The sequence below is a fragment of the Macaca thibetana genome, chromosome 6 (assembly GCF_024542745.1).
Source record: "Macaca thibetana thibetana isolate TM-01 chromosome 6, ASM2454274v1, whole genome shotgun sequence".
Classification (NCBI taxonomy): Eukaryota; Metazoa; Chordata; class Mammalia; order Primates; family Cercopithecidae; genus Macaca; species Macaca thibetana.
This window is the reverse complement of record NC_065583.1, coordinates 4,253,846-4,270,459: the sequence shown is the minus strand read 5'-3', so window position 1 is coordinate 4,270,459 and position 16,614 is coordinate 4,253,846. Positions and strand designations below refer to the sequence as shown.

The 16,614-nt window shown below is 57.4% G+C and overlaps 1 protein-coding gene across 2 annotated transcripts; it reads left to right on the top strand.

Moving 5' to 3' along the window:
• The first annotated feature begins 403 nt into the window (after positions 1 to 403).
• RGS14 (regulator of G protein signaling 14) lies at positions 404 to 15,593 on the top strand. 2 transcript variants are annotated; one of them, XM_050793208.1, is made up of 15 exons: positions 407 to 673; positions 8,954 to 8,975; positions 9,170 to 9,348; positions 9,695 to 9,787; positions 9,878 to 10,021; positions 10,345 to 10,488; positions 10,637 to 10,745; positions 11,077 to 11,186; positions 11,645 to 11,848; positions 13,618 to 13,694; positions 13,935 to 14,061; positions 14,163 to 14,244; positions 14,348 to 14,394; positions 14,473 to 14,587; positions 14,871 to 15,593. In XM_050793208.1, the coding sequence occupies exons 1-15, from the start codon at positions 629 to 631 to the stop codon at positions 15,071 to 15,073; spliced, it is 1,701 nt and encodes a 566-aa protein (XP_050649165.1). In that variant the 5' UTR covers positions 407 to 628; the 3' UTR covers positions 15,074 to 15,593. The 2 variants fall into 2 exon arrangements, with proteins under 2 accessions (XP_050649164.1, XP_050649165.1); XM_050793207.1 differs by having other exon boundaries at positions 404 to 673; positions 14,348 to 14,587.
• Positions 15,594 to 16,614: the final 1,021 nt, after the last annotated feature.

Genomic DNA, 16,614 nt, shown 5'->3' with positions numbered 1-16,614 from the left:
GTAGGTGTCTGGGTCTAGAGGTACCCTGCATACCCACAGCTGAGGGGGAGAGGGCTACTAAGCACATGTTTGTCTGGCACACAGTAGGTATGAGATAAGTGTGTGCCGAGTAAAGTACATGTGTGGATACACAGGTCCCAGTGCATGTGTGTGCATGTCCACAGGAACGCCCCCAGGGTGGACAAAGGTGCCTAGGTATGTTCACTCATGGTTCTGTGAGCCCAGGCATGAACTTAGAGTTCCCTGCTCCTGGCCAGACCCGGCTGGGCTCCTTGCTGGGCACACGGAAGCCTCTGCCTTGTGTTGGTGCCCGTGCGGGATGCTGCCAGGAGTGTGTTGGTGGCATGTGTGTGTTTGTGCATGAACGTGTGTGTGCGCGCGCGTGTGTGTGTAGGAAGAGGCGTTCGCTCTCTTAGACCTTGCTTCTTTCTGTGGTTTGGTTTCTATAGAGACACTTCCTGTGGCAGAGAAAAGAGGTAGTGAGCGGTGTTTCAGGATGTGAGGGCCCGCAGGAGCCGAGTCGGGCTCTCTCTGCCGCCTGCCTGCCACCGTGCAAGCTCTGGCCGGCGCTGCCCACAGTCCCCATGGTGGGCAGCCCCCGCGGCAGGGACCCGTGATCTGCAGCGGCATGCCAGGGAAGCCCAAGCACCTGGGCGTCCCCAACGGGCGCATGGTGAGTGTGGGCTCCGGGCCAGGGCCACGAGGAGGGGGTGGGCACACCCAGGGTGGAGCCCAGGAGGCACACCCGGCAGGGCCAGGCAAGAGCCCACGGGCTGCCAGCAGGCGAGAGAAGTTGGGACAGACAGCAGCAGGTGGTGGGACCTGGTGCTCTTACCCCAGGACCCTTCCAGATGGCCTAGCTGGGAGCCTGGTACAACCCGGAGGCCAGAGCAGAGTGCGCACAGGCTTCTGGTCCAGCCCCCACCACTCTCTCAGCTGCTGCATCTGGGGCTGCATCCCAGGGTCGCAGGGACACCTGATGTGCTCTTGCCCCCTGCCTATCCCCACAGTGGCTCAAGCCCCTACATGCCACTCGGCCTGAGCCCTCCCCTCCTCACCCCCTGCTCCAGGTGCCCAAGGTCAGGTTAGTGGCAGCTCTTGCTGGGTCAGTGTCCTCTAGCCAGAGCTACTCCGGAGGCCTCCTGCCAGAACTAGCATTGTTTGGGCAGCCCGGGATGGGGCAGCAGGGTCAGACCAGGTTGATACAGCTTCTGCCTGTTCTATTCCTGAGCTTCCAGGAAGGGCCGAGCGCTAGGATCCCCCTGGTTGCAGCTGTCCCACCTCCTAACCCTCTCCCTGGCTGCTTAGCCCCGGATCAGAGCTGCCCTCAGAGGGTCTGGCTCTTCTCATTCATTCGGCAGATGGGGCAAGCTGTGCTGGACCTCCCTTCTCTCCCTAGGGTCCCCCTCACTTGGAAGAGCCCCCCTTAACAAGCTCAGGAAGGCCAGTGTCCTGGCCCACCACCAGGCCCCAGCCTAGTATCATGGGCCAGAGCCAGTGGCTCTAGAGAGACCTAGGTTCCAGTCCTGGTTCTATTCTCTCTTGCTGGAGAGAGGGGTACTCGCCAGCTCTGTTTCCTCATCCATAAAATGAAGAGGTTGGAATGAATTTCAAGGCTTGTTGAGATGATTGAGTGAAATAATGCATATGAGGCCTTTGACCCATTGTGGGGGCTGCATAATTGTCAGCCTAGTGCCCCCTACATTTTCAGCCCCAAGTCAGAGATCTGCTGCCTCACCAAGAAGCTGAGGCACCCCCATCACCACTCTTGCCCCTTAGTTCCCAAGACCTGCCTCTACCTCTTCTTCTTCCAGCATCTCTTTCCTGCCCAGCTCCGGGCTGGCCGACTGGGAGAGAGGCCATCCTTCAAAGGCAGCCCAGCCCCCTGTCTCACCGTCCCCAGTACCGACCCCACCATGAAAGTGCAAAAAGAAAACCCACCTCCCTTTCATTCTCACACCACAGGCATAACACTGGGCTCGCCCTTCCCTAGGCATTCAGGCCAGGAAGACAAGGAGGCTAACCCCAGGCCCACCCCGGGAGGGCAACTGGATTGATGCTTCTGGGACAGTGCCTAGGACAGGGCAGCAGAGGGGGCCCAAAGACAGACCCAGCCCCTGCCTCTTCTGTGTCAGCCTGTGACTTATCTACTCAAAAGTCACCCAGAGCAAGGAGGGTGCCCCCAAGGTCTGCCCCCAGTTCCATCAAGCCCACAGACGCCCCGGCTCCTCTCAGAACTGTCACACACAGGTTATCTTTGCCCTTCCCGGGCCTGTTCTGAACTCTCTGTGCCACCTCTTAGAATCCCGAGGGTCACAGATTGGCTGCCTGCTGGTCACTGAGTAGCTTCCCGTGGCTCTGCACAGCTAGGGCAGGAAGGGCTAGACAGGCACTGACATCTGAGGTAGGGATGTGGATGGAAGGGCGCCTGGGGGACAGGTGTGTCTGGTCCCTCCATGAGTTACCTCCCAAGGGAGGCTCAGAGAAGTAAATGCTGTGCCAAGGTCAGCCGGAGAGTAGAGCGTCAGCATCCGAACCCCCATAACTGCCTGGTCCCGGTCCTCCCCCACCTCTCCTCCCTACCATCATTCCCTGCTGTGGAAGCTTCAGTTGTCAGCCTCGCCTCCCTGCCATTCAGCTTGTCAGGCAGTTGCAAGGAAACCTGTCACTTGGAGACATCTCCCAGCCCCCTTCCTAGGGATGTCTTCACACAGCCTCTTTACCACTTCATTTGTTCATGTACTTATTCATTCATTCATTCAACAACCCCTCCTTACTGCCTGCTTGGTGCTGCCACTGCCCCTATCCTAGACACTCCCAACCCAGGCCCATCAGCCCTAGTCCCTGCCCCCTAGTCTGGCAAGGCAAAAAAGACACAGGTGAAAATACCAGGCAGTGGCTCAAGCCTGGAATCCCCGCACTTTGGAAGGCCAATGCAGGAGGATCGCTTGAGCCCAGGAGTTTGAGACCAGCCTGGGCAACATAGTGAGGACCCATCTTCTTTTGAATTAGCTGAGCATGGTGGTGTGCACCTGTAGTCCCAGCTCCTGGGAAACTGAGGTGGGAGGGTCGTTTGACCCCAGGAGGTAAAGGCTGCAGTGAGCTGTGATCATACCACTGCACTACAGTCTGGGTGAAAGAGCAAGATCCTGTCAATAAAGAAAAAAAAGAAAGATGGAAGGAAGGAAGGAAAGAAGGAAGGAAGGAGGAAAGGAAGGAAGGAGGGAATGAGGAAGGAAGGAAGGAAGGAAGGAAGGAAGGAAGGAAGGAAGGAAGGAGGGAGGCACGGTTTCTCACACCTGTAATCCCAGCACTTTCGGAGGCCGAGATGGGCAGATCACGAGGTCAAGAGATTGAGACCATCCTGGCCAATATGGTGAAACCCCATCTCTACTAAAAATACAAAAAATGAGCTGGGCGTGGTGGTGCGTGCCTGTAGTCCCAGCTACTTGGGAGGCTGAGGCAGGAGAATTGCTTGAACCCGGGAGGCAGAGGTTGCAGTGAGCCGAGATCGTGCCACTGCACTCTAGCTTGGCAACAGAGCGAGACTCTGTCAAAAAAAGAAGGAAGGAAGGAAGGAAGGAAGGAAGGAAGGAAGGAAGGAAGGAAGGAAGGAAGGAAGGAAGGAAGGAAGGAAGGAAGGGAGGGAGGGGAATAAAATTCAGGGTTAGGCAAGAGCTGCAAGTGAAGAATAGAGACAGCTTGAGGGAACTAACTTCTCCACTAGCTCCATGCACCGTGTTGTAGGAGATGGTCCCTAAAGGGTCTGCAAGCTGGAGGAGGGAGGGCGTGGCATAGGCCTGGCTGTGGGCAAACACGGGGACAGGGCCCTAGGGGAGGCTGGGAGTTAAGCCTGGAGGGGGCAGTTAGCCTGGCCTGGCCTGTCGGAAGGCCTAGTTAGTCTTCCCCTCCTGGCAGGAAGGCCCCGCAAGGCAAAACCCATGCAACTCTCTCTTTGTCCCTGGCATCCAGCTCAGGGCACCCGAGTTCAGGGTGGCCTTATACAGGGGCAAGGCCAGGGGTCATCTCCATCCGCTGGTTCAAGTTGAAGGGACCAGACACCCAGGTTCTGTGAGGACATCTCCACACAGGGTCTTGCAGCCCCTCAAGCTAGGATGAAATCAGAGGATGGTAGAGGGTGCCCAGCAGAGAAGATCCTCAGTAAATTGGGCCTCTTTCAAGGTCTGATCCCTCTAGAGGGCACAGTTCAAGAGGAATCCCTGGGCAGATAATGCCAGATTAGACTTGCCCACCTGTGCCCCAAGGTCTGAGGCCCTGGGCCTCCAAGCTTCCTTGGTCCACAAAAGGAGGCAACTTGGCTAGAGAGGCCTCAGGCTCCAGAATCAGGCAAACTTGAGTTTTAATCTCAGTTGCACCACATCTCAGCTACATGGCTTCTTCGGGCCTCAGTTTCCTCATCTGTAAAATAGGGGTAATAATGCCTGCCACACAAGATGTAAAGATGGAGTAAGGACGTGAATGTGTGCTGCCACAGGGTGCCTGCCACACAGTCAAAGCTCAGGAAACTGGGGCCTCCCTCTCATCTTAGTATTTGCAGGTGCCAGCAGCTCCTCCAGGACCAAATTCCTAAGAAAAAAATATGACTAGCCGAGGTCCAAGCCTGGGTCTGTGTGTCACTGGCCACCACACCCTTCCTTGCCCTTTCTTCCCCTTTTTCTCCATTCACTCACCACTTCTCCTCAAGCAGGCTGAAGCGGGGGAGGCCAGCGCTGCTCAACACAACTTCCCCAGGCCCCGCAGTGGCAGCTGGGGCAGGCCAGAGCCCCTGCAGGGCACCTGCACCCCTGCACCTCACTCTGCTGTGGGCTGCTGCTCTGATTGTGGCATGCCTGGTGCTTTCACTCATGGGGCCTCATTCAAGCTTCACAGCAGCCTCAGGAAATTGGGAATGCTGAACCTCATGCTACCCAGGGGGAACTGAAGCTCAGAGAAGTTAAGCTGTATTGTTCCCAAATAGCAGAGCTGGAAATGGACTCCACCCCCATTCCCACCCATCTCCAGATTTCTGTCCCTACTCAATTTCAGCTCCAGCTATGCTATCAACAACTGTCAGGGCAAGAGAGGCTCAGGATGGAGAGCCACAGGTGGCATTCAGGGGCTGAGAGTCCCTAGTGAAGGGGTGCCAAGGCCAGGGCCCTGATGGCTGCTTGGGAACACGGGGCAAGGAGGGTGCTTCTTGAGGAGGGAGTTCAGATCCGACCTCTCTCACCAACCAGGCCAGCCCTCCAGGGGCCACCAGACTGGCAGGGGAGAGAGGCTGGGACATGGGTGGATAAGCACGTGGTGGGAAGGGGCATTCAAGGGGCCTGGTGTTTGGGGATGACTAATGTCAACGGGCAGAGATCGGGGAGCAATTCCAAGCGAAGAGCAGGAGCAGATACCCAGGCAGAGGCAATGGCAAAGCCAGAAGCAGGGGTGTGGGGAAAATAGGAAAGTTTGGTGAAGTGTAGGGTGGAGGTGAGGGGGAGGGAAATGGGTGAAGCTGAAGGGGTTCATTAGTCAGGCCCAGGCAGGGTTTTAGCCGTAACCTGGCAACTGCAACGTGCCTCCGGGGGCAGGGAGAGGGCCCGGGGTGGCACCGTGGGGAGGGTGGGGCCTGGGGAGGATCTGGGAGCCAGCCCCACTTAACGACATTCAGTAAAGCAGAATATGGAAAATAAACCTGTGAGGGCCAAACAAAATTGGAGTGCTGGCTGGCCCCAGCCCCAGCGCCTATCATCCCAGACTTGGGGTTAGAGGGCAGGACAGAGGCTCAGGGTGTGCGCGAGGAGGGCAGGGCCAGGCAGCCCAGCGGAGGGGGCCGAGTCCGGGTGATTCTCGGGGATCTGGGGGAGGGCGATGACTGCGTCTCCGAGGCTGGGAACGCTGTGGCGGTGCAGCCGGGGGAGGAGGAGCCCGGGCGCAGGCAGGTAGGTGCAGGCTGCAGAGGAACCTTGCGGCCGCGCGGGGAAAGGCTTGGTCCCGTCCTCCCTCGCAGCCCTCTGCCGCCTCGGAGTGGGGACTTTCTCCTGTAGCCGTGGGAAACACCAACTTTCGTTGGGGGATTTGACTTTGCGGGGAAGGCAGAGCGGGGAGCACGCAGACGGGGCCAGGAGGGGCGGGGCCGGAGACGGGGGCGGGGCGTGCTGGGCCCGACGCCCCGCCCAGCGCGCTCTGCACTAACTCGCTGCCCTCGGCTGCAACTTCTTATCTGGGCTCCAGATGGGAAGTGAAGCTCAGGGAGGAGCCGCAAGTTGTAAAACTGGAAAAAGTCAGGGCTGGGTTTTGAATTCGGGTCTGAGAGACCCCCACCAACACCTGTGCTCTTTCCTTCTATGGCGGGAGTGGCAAATTCGAATGTGTAGCGGGGTCAGCATGAATACCGACACAAGAACAACATTAATGGTAACATTCCTTGAACATTTACTACACGCCCGATAGTGTTCTGAGTTCTTTATATATATTTAACTCATTTAATCGCACCAATCCTTCGAAGTCAGGACCGTTATTTGCTTCGTTTTTAGAGAGGAAAAAACTGAGGCACGGAGAGGTTAAGTACCTTGTCCAAAGTCACACAGCACAAATTTGACCTCCCAAATTTGAGCCTGCCTCCCACTGCCTCCACAAGTAGCATAAATGCATTAAATGGGCCCCAGAGGCCTCTGAGGAGACTGTAAGCCCTTTTGGGGAAGGTGGTGGCTGCTCAATGCCAGACAAGGTTGTCCTGCTGGGAAGAAGCTGGAGCATTACAGTCTCATGGAGCAAGTGGAATTTAAAATCTCTTGCTTTTTAAATGTGGAAAACACCTTTAAATAAATAAATAAATAAATAAATAAATAAACTGTGAGGGCCAAGATAATAGTAATATCCCACATATCTGCAGACCAGATCTGGCCCGCAGATGGCCACCCTGTGACCTGAATATTCTCAGGGTGGGAGTAGGAAACAGAGAGGGAGGTTCCATTTAGAAGGGTGGGGGTAGGGGGCTTTCCAGGGGTAGAGATGTTTGCAGGCCTGTTTCCAGTTGGGATGGAAATAAGGGGCTGGTGGTAGGAACTTCTGTGACAGGGCATGGTGAAAATGTAGGAGGTAAGCGGGAAGTAGGAATTGGGGATGACTCAAGCCCTGATGTTGGAAGCCCAGGTGATGGTAAGAAAGATGGGGGCAGGGAAGCTGGTTTGGTACTCTGTTTTGATGGAGGCAGAGGGAGCTTCCATTTGGGAGCTTGAGGGCTTGTGGGACATTTGGGGGAAGATGTTACTAGGAAGTTGGATATGTGTGTCTGGAGCTGCGGATTTGTGGATGGGACAAAGTGCCCAGGACAGAACCAGGGAGGGGTTGAGGCCACATTGCATGAGTGGGAGATAGTGGGGAAGCTGGAGGAGCTGCTAGGAAGGTAAAAAGAGAAACAAGAGAAACCACCGCAAGAGTCATTTTGAGAGGAGAGTTTTTCTGTTTCACTAATGATTGGGATTCCCAGAGAAACCAGAGTTGTGCATTGGGGGCAAGGATGGAGTTAGCTACTGCAGCAGTGCTACTAACAGAGTAGTCCCTGAACCAGCAGCATCAGCATCTCCTGGGAGCTTGGCAGAAATGGACAGCCTCAGGCCCCATCTTGGACCTACTGAACCTGAATCTCCAGAGGTGGGGTCCTCCCACTCTGCCCTGAAGTTTGAGAACCACTGCTCTATATTATAGAACAGCATCCTGTGCCCTCCCAAGGTGGGATGGGACCTGTGGTAGACCCTGGGCCCAATAGGAAACACTTGCAATAAGAAGATCACTGGCTGCAGAAACACCTCTCCTTCCTCGAAGACAGCACTTGTTTATACAGCCCACATCACATGCTGGCCCCTGTTCTAGATGCTGTGGATATATTTTTATTTGATTTTCTTTTTTTTTTTTGAGACGGAGTCTCGCTCTGTCGCCCAGGCTGGAGTGCAGTGGCCTGATCTCAGCTCACTGCAAGCTCCGCCTCCCGGGTTTACGCCATTCTCCTGCCTCAGCCTCCCGAGTAGCAGGGACTACAGGCGCCCACCACCTCGCCCGGCTAGTTTTTTGTATTTTTAGTAGAGACGGGGTTTCACCATATTAGCCAGGATGGTCTCGATCTCCTGACCTCGTGATCCGCCCGTCTCGGCCTCCCAAAGTGCTGGGATTACAGGCTTGAGCCACCGCGCCCGGCCGATTTTCTTTTATTGAGATGGAGTTTTGCTCTTGTCGCCCAGGCTGGAGGGCAATGACTCAATCTCGGCTCACTGCAACCTCTGCCTCCTGGGTTCAAGCTATTCTCCTGCCTCAGCCTCCCGAGTAGTTGGGATTACAGGCGTCTGCAACCTCGCCCAGCTAATCTTTTTTTTTTTTTTTTTTTTTGTATTTTTAGTATAGACTGTGTTTCACCATGTTGGCCAGGCCAGTCTCGAACTCCTGACCTCAGGTGATCCACCCATCTCGGCCTCCCAAAGTCCTAGGATTACAGGCGTGAGCCACCGTGCCCGGCCAATGCTGTGAATATATTAAACTGACTTGATCTTCATATCAAGATAGAGGCAAATGGTTTGCCTCCATTTGTAAATAGGCATTATCTCCTATTTACAGATTACAGATGGAGGCAAACAAATTAACTAACTTGCCCAAAGTTACACAGCTAGTAAGTGCCAGAGACTAAAGTCTGTTCCTACCCACCATGCTATGCACACCTGGCTCACCCAGCAGGGGTTGGGGGAGGAGGGAACCAGGGGCTGCTGGAAGGTACCTGGCATAAGTCCCAGTACTTAGTGGTTGGCACAGGATGGAAAGGGAGCCAGGGGCAGCCTGAGCAAAAGCCTGACCAAGTAGAACCTGCCTGGGGATGCCCAGGTAGAGGAGAACACAATTCCACCTCCTGGGAATTGGGCCCAGAACTGTCCCCTGGGAATCCTCAATCTGACTTCCTCTGTTGGGTCTCTCATAGGTTCTGGCTGTGTCAGATGGAGGTAAGTGACGGAATGTGTGGAGGAGGACTGGCTGAGTGGGAGGGAGGAGGGAGGTGGAGATGGGTGGGACACCCCTGCCACCTGCTATCTTTCCAGGGAACATGCCTGCAGAGTGGATGCTTGGGGGAGGGTGGGTTGTGCCAGGGGCTGGGGAAGGCAGCAAGGCTCACCCCGACTTGTCCATCCCCCTGCAGAGCTGAGCAGCACGACGGGGCCCCAGGGCCAGGGCGAGGGCCGCGGCAGCTCCCTCAGCATCCACAGCCTCCCCAGTGGTCCTAGCAGCCCCTTCCCAACCGAGGAGCAGCCTGTGGCCAGCTGGGCCCTGTCCTTCGAGCGGCTGCTGCAGGACCCGCTGGGCCTGGCTTACTTCACTGTAAGCCTGGGGTGGGGAAAGGGAAGGGGGGACACGGGAAAGGGCAGGGCGTGGATGGAGCTTCAGGCTGGCCAGAGTGGGGTCCTCTGTCAGCTCCCTCATCTAGCCTTCCTGCAGCACCCTCTTCCTCTTCTCCCGGATGGGAACTTTTCTTCCTTCTCCCTGTCCTTCTCTCCGTCTCTCATTTTCTCTCCCTGCCTTCAGATCTGGCTCCATCTGTCTGGCTGGCCTTCCCCGTCTGGCTTGGTCTCTTGGCCCTGTCCCTGTCCCAGTCTCTTTGATCACATCCCCGTTTGGTTTCTGTGTCACTGAGTCTCTGCCTGCCTCCCCCTCCTTCCCCTCCCAGGAGTTCCTGAAGAAGGAATTCAGCGCGGAAAACGTGACTTTCTGGAAGGCCTGCGAGCGCTTCCAACAGATCCCGGCCAGCGATACCCAGCAGGTGGGAGAAGGGGGAGCTGGGGCCGAGGGCTGGGGAGAGGGGAAATGGGCCATACTCCCTGACCAACTCCTCCTGCCCCTCCTCCTTCAGCTAGCTCAGGAGGCCCGCAACATCTACCAGGAGTTCCTGTCCAGCCAGGCGCTGAGCCCAGTGAACATCGACCGTCAGGCCTGGCTTGGCGAGGAGGTGCTGGCCGAGCCCCGGCCGGACATGTTTCGGGCACAGCAGCTTCAGGTGGTTGATCCCGGGTGGATTGGCCTTGAAAGGGAGACAAAAGGCGCAGGGGCGGGGTCGGACCCTGGCGGGGAGCCTGAACTACAAAGCGGAAGGGGCAAATTTGGAGGCGGAGCAGAGCCAAATTCCGGGGCAGGCGGGGCGGAGCTCAGAGGGCGGTATCAGAGGCACCCGGGAAGGACAGTTAGAGGCGGAGCCTAGCTGAGGTCCCGGCAGGGCCTGGACCCTGGGGGTGGGTATAGGAACTGACGTCGGGGTGGGGCTCGGGCAGCCCAGCGCCCCCACCCCAGCCCCGGCTCACCTGTCCCGGGTTCGACCTGCAGATCTTCAACTTGATGAAGTTCGACAGCTATGCGCGCTTCGTCAAGTCCCCGCTGTACCGCGAGTGCCTGCTAGCCGAGGCCGAGGGGCGCCCTCTGAGGGAACCTGGCTCCTCGCGCCTCGGCAGCCCTGACGCCACTAGGAAGGTGCGGACGAGGGACTGGGCGAGGCAGGGGGTCCTGCGGATCGCGTGCAAGAGGGGACGCCCCCGGGTGCAGATCTGCGGGTATGTGCCCACGGTCTGCATGCGGGCTGGGGCCCAGCCCGGTGCCAGCGCCTCCCCTGTACCCACAGAAGCCGAAGTTGAAGCCCGGGAAGTCGCTGCCGCTGGGTGTGGAAGAGTTGGGGCAGCCACCCGTTGAGGGTCCTGGGGGCCGCCCTCTCCGCAAGTCCTTCCGCAGGGGTGAGGGCAGGAGCGAGCAACAGAGATGGGGGGAAGGCGGGAGTTTGGGCAAGTTTGGGGAGTACCCGCTTCCTCCTACGTGGGCCACAGTCTGTAAGTCTGTGAAGATTGAGACGCAGGTCCCAGTGACCACCACACTCCCCTGGGTGGTTTGGGTCCTGGGCTAGACCACAGACGTTTGGAAATCTCCAACGGTGGTGTTGCTCCCAGGGGTTTACACCTGGGCCCCTGCAGGATGACTCCAAACAAGGCCCACCAGTTGGGGAGAGGCTTCCGCAGAGGATGGGTGAGGGCGGGGGGCTGTTCGCGTCCATCGCTCCCTCTTCCCTAGAGCTGGGCGGGACTGCAAACGCCGCCTTGCGCCGAGAGTCTCAGGGCTCCCTCAACTCCTCCGCTAGCCTGGACCTTGGCTTCCTAGCGTTCGTCAGCAGCAAATCTGAGGTGAGTCGACTGTTGAGGAAGACAAGATGCTCTATGGGCTAGGGTCACTGCTCAGGCCTGTTTACGTGGTAGCCCTCATTCCAAGTTGCTGTCCTTACTGCATCTCCCAGCTTGCCCTGCATGGCCAACCCTTCAGCCTCCTTACTTTTCTCCCATCCTCACTATATCGGTCCCCATATATGTCATGGGTGCACATCCTCTGTCGGCAGATGTGTGCACATGTGCAGCACCCAGGTGTGTATACACAGCAGGTGTGTGGGAATCAGCAGGTGGACCCGTCTCTAGGTGCCCATAAGCCTGGGTGTGCATACATGTGTTCCTGCAGGAGGATATATCTTTGCGTGCCTTGGGAGTGCGTGTGCATGCTTGAGCCCCAGCAAGCTTACCTGTCTCTGTGTACCTGTCTGCATGCCCTTGCATGTGTACACGTAATCTCCCCCGCTCCTGCCCTGAATCAGAGCCACCGGAAAAGCCTTGGGAGCACCGAGGGTGAAAGTGAAAGCCGGCCAGGGAAGTACTGCTGTGTGTACCTGCCTGACGGCACAGCCTCCTTGGCCCTGGCCAGACCTGGCCTCACCATCCGAGATATGCTGGCAGGGATCTGTGAGAAACGAGGCCTCTCTCTACCTGACATCAAGGTCTACCTGGTGGGCAATGAACAGGTGGGAACTTGACCTAGCTCCAACTCTAACCTCCTTCCTGATCCTGACCCCAACTCCATTTCTGTCTCAGATCAGTCATGGCTCCAACCTCAACTCAATTTCTAATCCTCTGGACTAACCCTAATTTCAACCCCATTTCCTATCATCACCCCCTTCCTAACTTCAGCCTCTACCCACAATCCCACTCCTGTACCCACACCCAACTCCAAAGCAACCTCCACACCAACTTTCACTCACTCAGACATCCACCCGCCCCCACCTCACGCCCTTCCAGGTTTCCAGCTTCATCTATCATCCTACCATGGTGATCTTAGGGAGGTAAAACTAGGGAGAACCACTGTTGGAGCTGGGGTTTGTCCCTTATCATTCCCAGAGTCCAGACTCCCATCCCCAGAGACCCATCCTGGCAATGGCCATCCATGGGGTGCCCTCACCTCCTTAGCCTCTAGGGGCACCCGACTGCACCTAACCCATGAACTTTTTCCTTTAGGTGCAAACTAGCTTAAACTTTAAAGAAGACGTAGGGGAAAACTGGCTTTAAAGGAAACCATTCAGTCAAGGGAATCTCAAGGAAGAATGTTGCCTTCCAGGGGGCCGTCAGGATTTCATTTACCTAGTAGACAAGTCCTAAGGTCCTGCCAGGTGTGTGGGGGAGAGGAACCCAGATCTGGGGCTGTCCTCCTGGCCCACAGGCTGGAAGTAAGCCAAGCAGGGAGTGATCAGGGAGGAAGAGTGAAAACGCCAGAGAAGGTCTCTTGGGAGAAGGTAGGCGTTTCTGGCTGATGTCCGGAAGGCTTCATGGAAGAAGCAGCAGTCGATGTGGATGGGGAGGAGTTTGCCTGGCAGAGCTGTGGGGGAGGATATTCCAGGCAGAGGGAACAGCTTAGGCAAAGGCCTTCAGGCAGGTACTTGCGGGGCACATTCGGGGGCCTGGAGTGCAAGGGCGCGAGGGCAGGAGTGGGAGGTGTGCTGCCCACTCTTCTCAGGCCGCCAGGGCGGCTGCCAGAAGCCCAGATGGGCTTTCATACGTGCTAAATATAACTTCCTCACCCACACTCCACCTGCTCCTGCAGCACAGCACAGGCCTACTGCCTGGGAGATGCTGCCCCCAACCCCACATCAGTCTGGAGCAGGCAGTGGGGCCTCTGAGGGTGTCATCACGAGAGTTATTGTTTATGTACCTACTGTGTGCCAGGCATTGTGCCAGATGCTTCACATCCTCTGGTTTCACAGCAGTTTTGGGGGTGGGCCCTTTTTGAATGAGGAAACAAGAAGTGTCCTTAGTAGCGGGGAATGGAAAGAAGTGGACAAATGTCAAAAATGGGACCAGGCCAGGGTGGTTGACCAAAGGTGGGTGGTGAGGGAGGAAATGCTTCCAGTCGGTCTGGTTGGATTTCACACACCTGAGGCACAGGGGGCAGCGGTCCTGGAGGCAGAGCCTGTCCTGGCACAGAAAGAGTAGGCCAGGGATCTGGGACCGTGGCCTGCCACTTATGATTTCATGCCAGCAGATACGTTTCTCATAATTTCTGTCTTTTCCCAAGAATGTCCAGCATTCTTGCCACTTTTCTCCCAGGCCTTGGCTTTCCCGGGCTTGGACTCCAGCTTGGTACCTTAACCCGTTTGCTCCCCTACAGCTCTTCCACCCTCCATCCCTCCCTCTAGGAAGCCCCAGTGGTGGCCATGGGAGGGCGTGAAGTTGTTCTTAGACCCACAGGGATGGCTGGGGGTTGGGGGAGGGACTCTTAGACCCTGCCTGGCATCCACAGAAGGCCCTGGTCCTGGATCAGGACTGCACCGTGCTGGCAGATCAGGAAGTGCGGCTGGAAAACAGGATCACCTTCGAGTGAGTGTTCTGCCCCCAAGTCTGGGTCCCAGGTCCTGACGCTCCCTTCAGGCTCTATTCTGGCTACCTGGCTCTCCAGGCCCCGCCCCTCGTGTTAGCCGCGCCCCCGAGACAAACCCCGTCCCCTACAAGCCAGTCCCACCTTCTGCAGTTCAGGCTCCACCCCTTCGCGTTTGTACTGGGAAGGGTTTGGCTGGGGGCCGGCCCTCCGGCCGTCTGCTGCCCGAGGGTTCCGCGCAGGCTGGAGCTGACGGCACTGGATCGAGTGGTACGAATCTCAGCCAAGCCCACCAAGCGGCTGCAGGAGGCGCTGCAACCTATTCTGGAGAAGCACGGCTTGAGCCCGCTACAGGTGGTGCTGCACCGGGTGAGCTGCGGGGCCGCGGGGCGAGGAGAGGCGGGGCCGGGAGGGGCGGGGCCGGGGCCAGGCGGAGGCCTATACCGCGGGCTGCTGACATCTCCCCGCAGCCAGGCGAGAAGGAGCCTCTGGATCTGGGAAAGCTAGTGAGCTCAGTGGCGGCCCAGAGACTGGTTTTGGACACTTTTCCAGGTAGGGGACATTGGCCTTGGGGCTTGATCTGGAACGACTGTGGCCCAGGAGGAAGGGGGCCCGGGTGGGAGGCAAACACTAACTGTGGCACTGTCTGCCGCAGGTGTGAAGATCTCCAAAGCCCGTGACAAATCTCCCTGCCGCAGCCAGGTGAGCGAAAGGCGGGTGGCCTCTTCCACCCTCTACTTCTCCCCTCCCGATTTTGACTCTGACCCCACATTCTCGCAGGGCTGTCCACCTAGAACCCAGGACAAGGCCACCCATCCCCCTCCAGCGTCTCCCAGTTCTCTGGTGAAGGCGCCCAGTAGTGCCACTGGAAAGCGGCAGACCTGTGACATCGAAGGTACATGGTGGATGAGCTGAGGATTAGAGGGACTAGGGCAGTGGGGTTGGGGACCATTCAGGATGGCATCAGAGAGCCTTGGGCTAAGGCAGGGGGCTGGGTGTCATTGGGCATGGAACAGGAAGGGTGGGGGTTGGGGGGTCAAAGGGGCTGGAACAGGGGGCCACAGGCCATTGGTGCTGGGGCCAGGGAGGCTGTGGCCACAGTAAGGCAGTGAGACTGTTGTGGGCTAGCATAGAGGCAAGTCTGCTGGGGGGACCCTCATGCTGTGGCTTGCCTCCAGGCCTGGTGGAGCTGCTGAACAGGGTGCAGAGCAGCGGGGCCCACGACCAGAGGGGTCTTCTGAGGAAAGAGGACCTGATACTTCCAGAATTTCTGCAGCTGCCTACCCAAGGGCCCAGCTCCCGGGAGACCCCACCACAGACTGAATCAGCAGCCCAACCCATCGGGGGATCCTTGAACTCCACCACCGACTCAGCCCTCTGACAGCTACCCAACAGTCCAGGACAGCTGCATGGCACCCGGCGGGCCGAGCATGCCACGGGTCCGCTCTGCATGCCCTGTCTGTGCCATGAGTGTCCCTGGCCCCTTCCTGCCATGGGCAGGCCCGCAGGAAGAGCCGGTAGGGGTGGAAAGGGGACTCAGATGAGACACACCCCACAGCCACCACCGCCTTGTCCCACAACAAGCTCACCCCCAGCCCCTTGCAGCCAGGCCACAGTGGGGGAGGTGAGTCTAGCCCCTTGGAACAGGCTTGCCCAACACGGAGGGATGGCGTTGGCAGTGCCAGCCTCCCCAGCCTGTGCCAAGTTTCAACAGGGGCAGGAGGAGGGGCCGGCCCCTCCTCAGGGAGCTGGTATGAGTAAGGCCTGAGGGTGCAGGCAGGCAGCCCTGTACCCCACCCACATAGACTATACTGTACATACAGATTTTGCAGTAGGATTGGGGCAGCTGGGTTTGTCCTTGATGTATGATACTGTTATTATAATAATTATTATTATTCTGCCATGAGTTGTCTTCCTTGTGTGCCAGACTGTCCTGTGGCTTCCCCCACCATCAAAACACACTGCTTCTGTCACCAAGGTCAGTGCCAGGAAACTCTTGGGGACCTCAGGATGTGCCTCCTGACTTCCTGTTTTCAGAACCTCTCTTCCTGACTGCACAGTATATGGGGTGGTGTGTGAATATCTTACAGTTTTGTTTTTCTAAAAAAAAGAATACGGGAACTGGGTGAGGTGGCTCACACCTGTAATTCCAGCACTTTGGGAGACCAAGGCGGGAGGGGGTGGATCGCTTGAGCTCAGGAGTTCGACACCAGCCTGGGCAACATGTCAAAACTCTGTCTCTACCAAAAATACAAAAAATTACCTGAGTGTGGTGGTGCATGCCTGTGGTCCCAGCTACCCGGGAGACGGGTGGGAGAGGATCGCTTGAGCCCGGGAGGCAGAAGTTGCAGTGAGCTGAGATTGTGCCACCGCACTCCAGCCTGGGTGACAGAGTGAGACTCTGTCATGGTGTGGAGGTGAGAGAAAGGGCGGGGAGAGGTGTGGGGGTGAAGAACCCTGTGGGGAGCTGTTCCACTCTATCATGGTGCTGTGGTACTGAGGTCTCTGTGGATCTGAGTACATCATTCTGGTCACGGTTCTCTGCTTCTATTGGGGACCAAGTGTCTCTGCACAAAGGATTGGGGAATCCTTTGGTGCACCAAAGGTCTACAAGGGGGACACTGATTGTTGTAGCAGGGGCGGGTTCTCACTCTTACCTGCTTTAGCTGGGTGGTCTGGCTGGAAGCCCAAACCCCTCACAGTGGGAGGCAAGAAGGACCTCCCAGAAGGAGGGCCCCAGACTGCGGGAAGAGAAGCCAGATTGGGTTCCAGCCTAGAGAGGTAAGTGCTGCAACAGAGGAAGCCAGGGGGTGTAGGGACCAGGAGAAGGCCCCTAAGAGGGTGGTGGGGTCTCCTGACTGCCTCAAACAGGGCACATTGGCTTCCCCATTGGAATCTTTGCACTCGCTGTCTCCTCTGCCA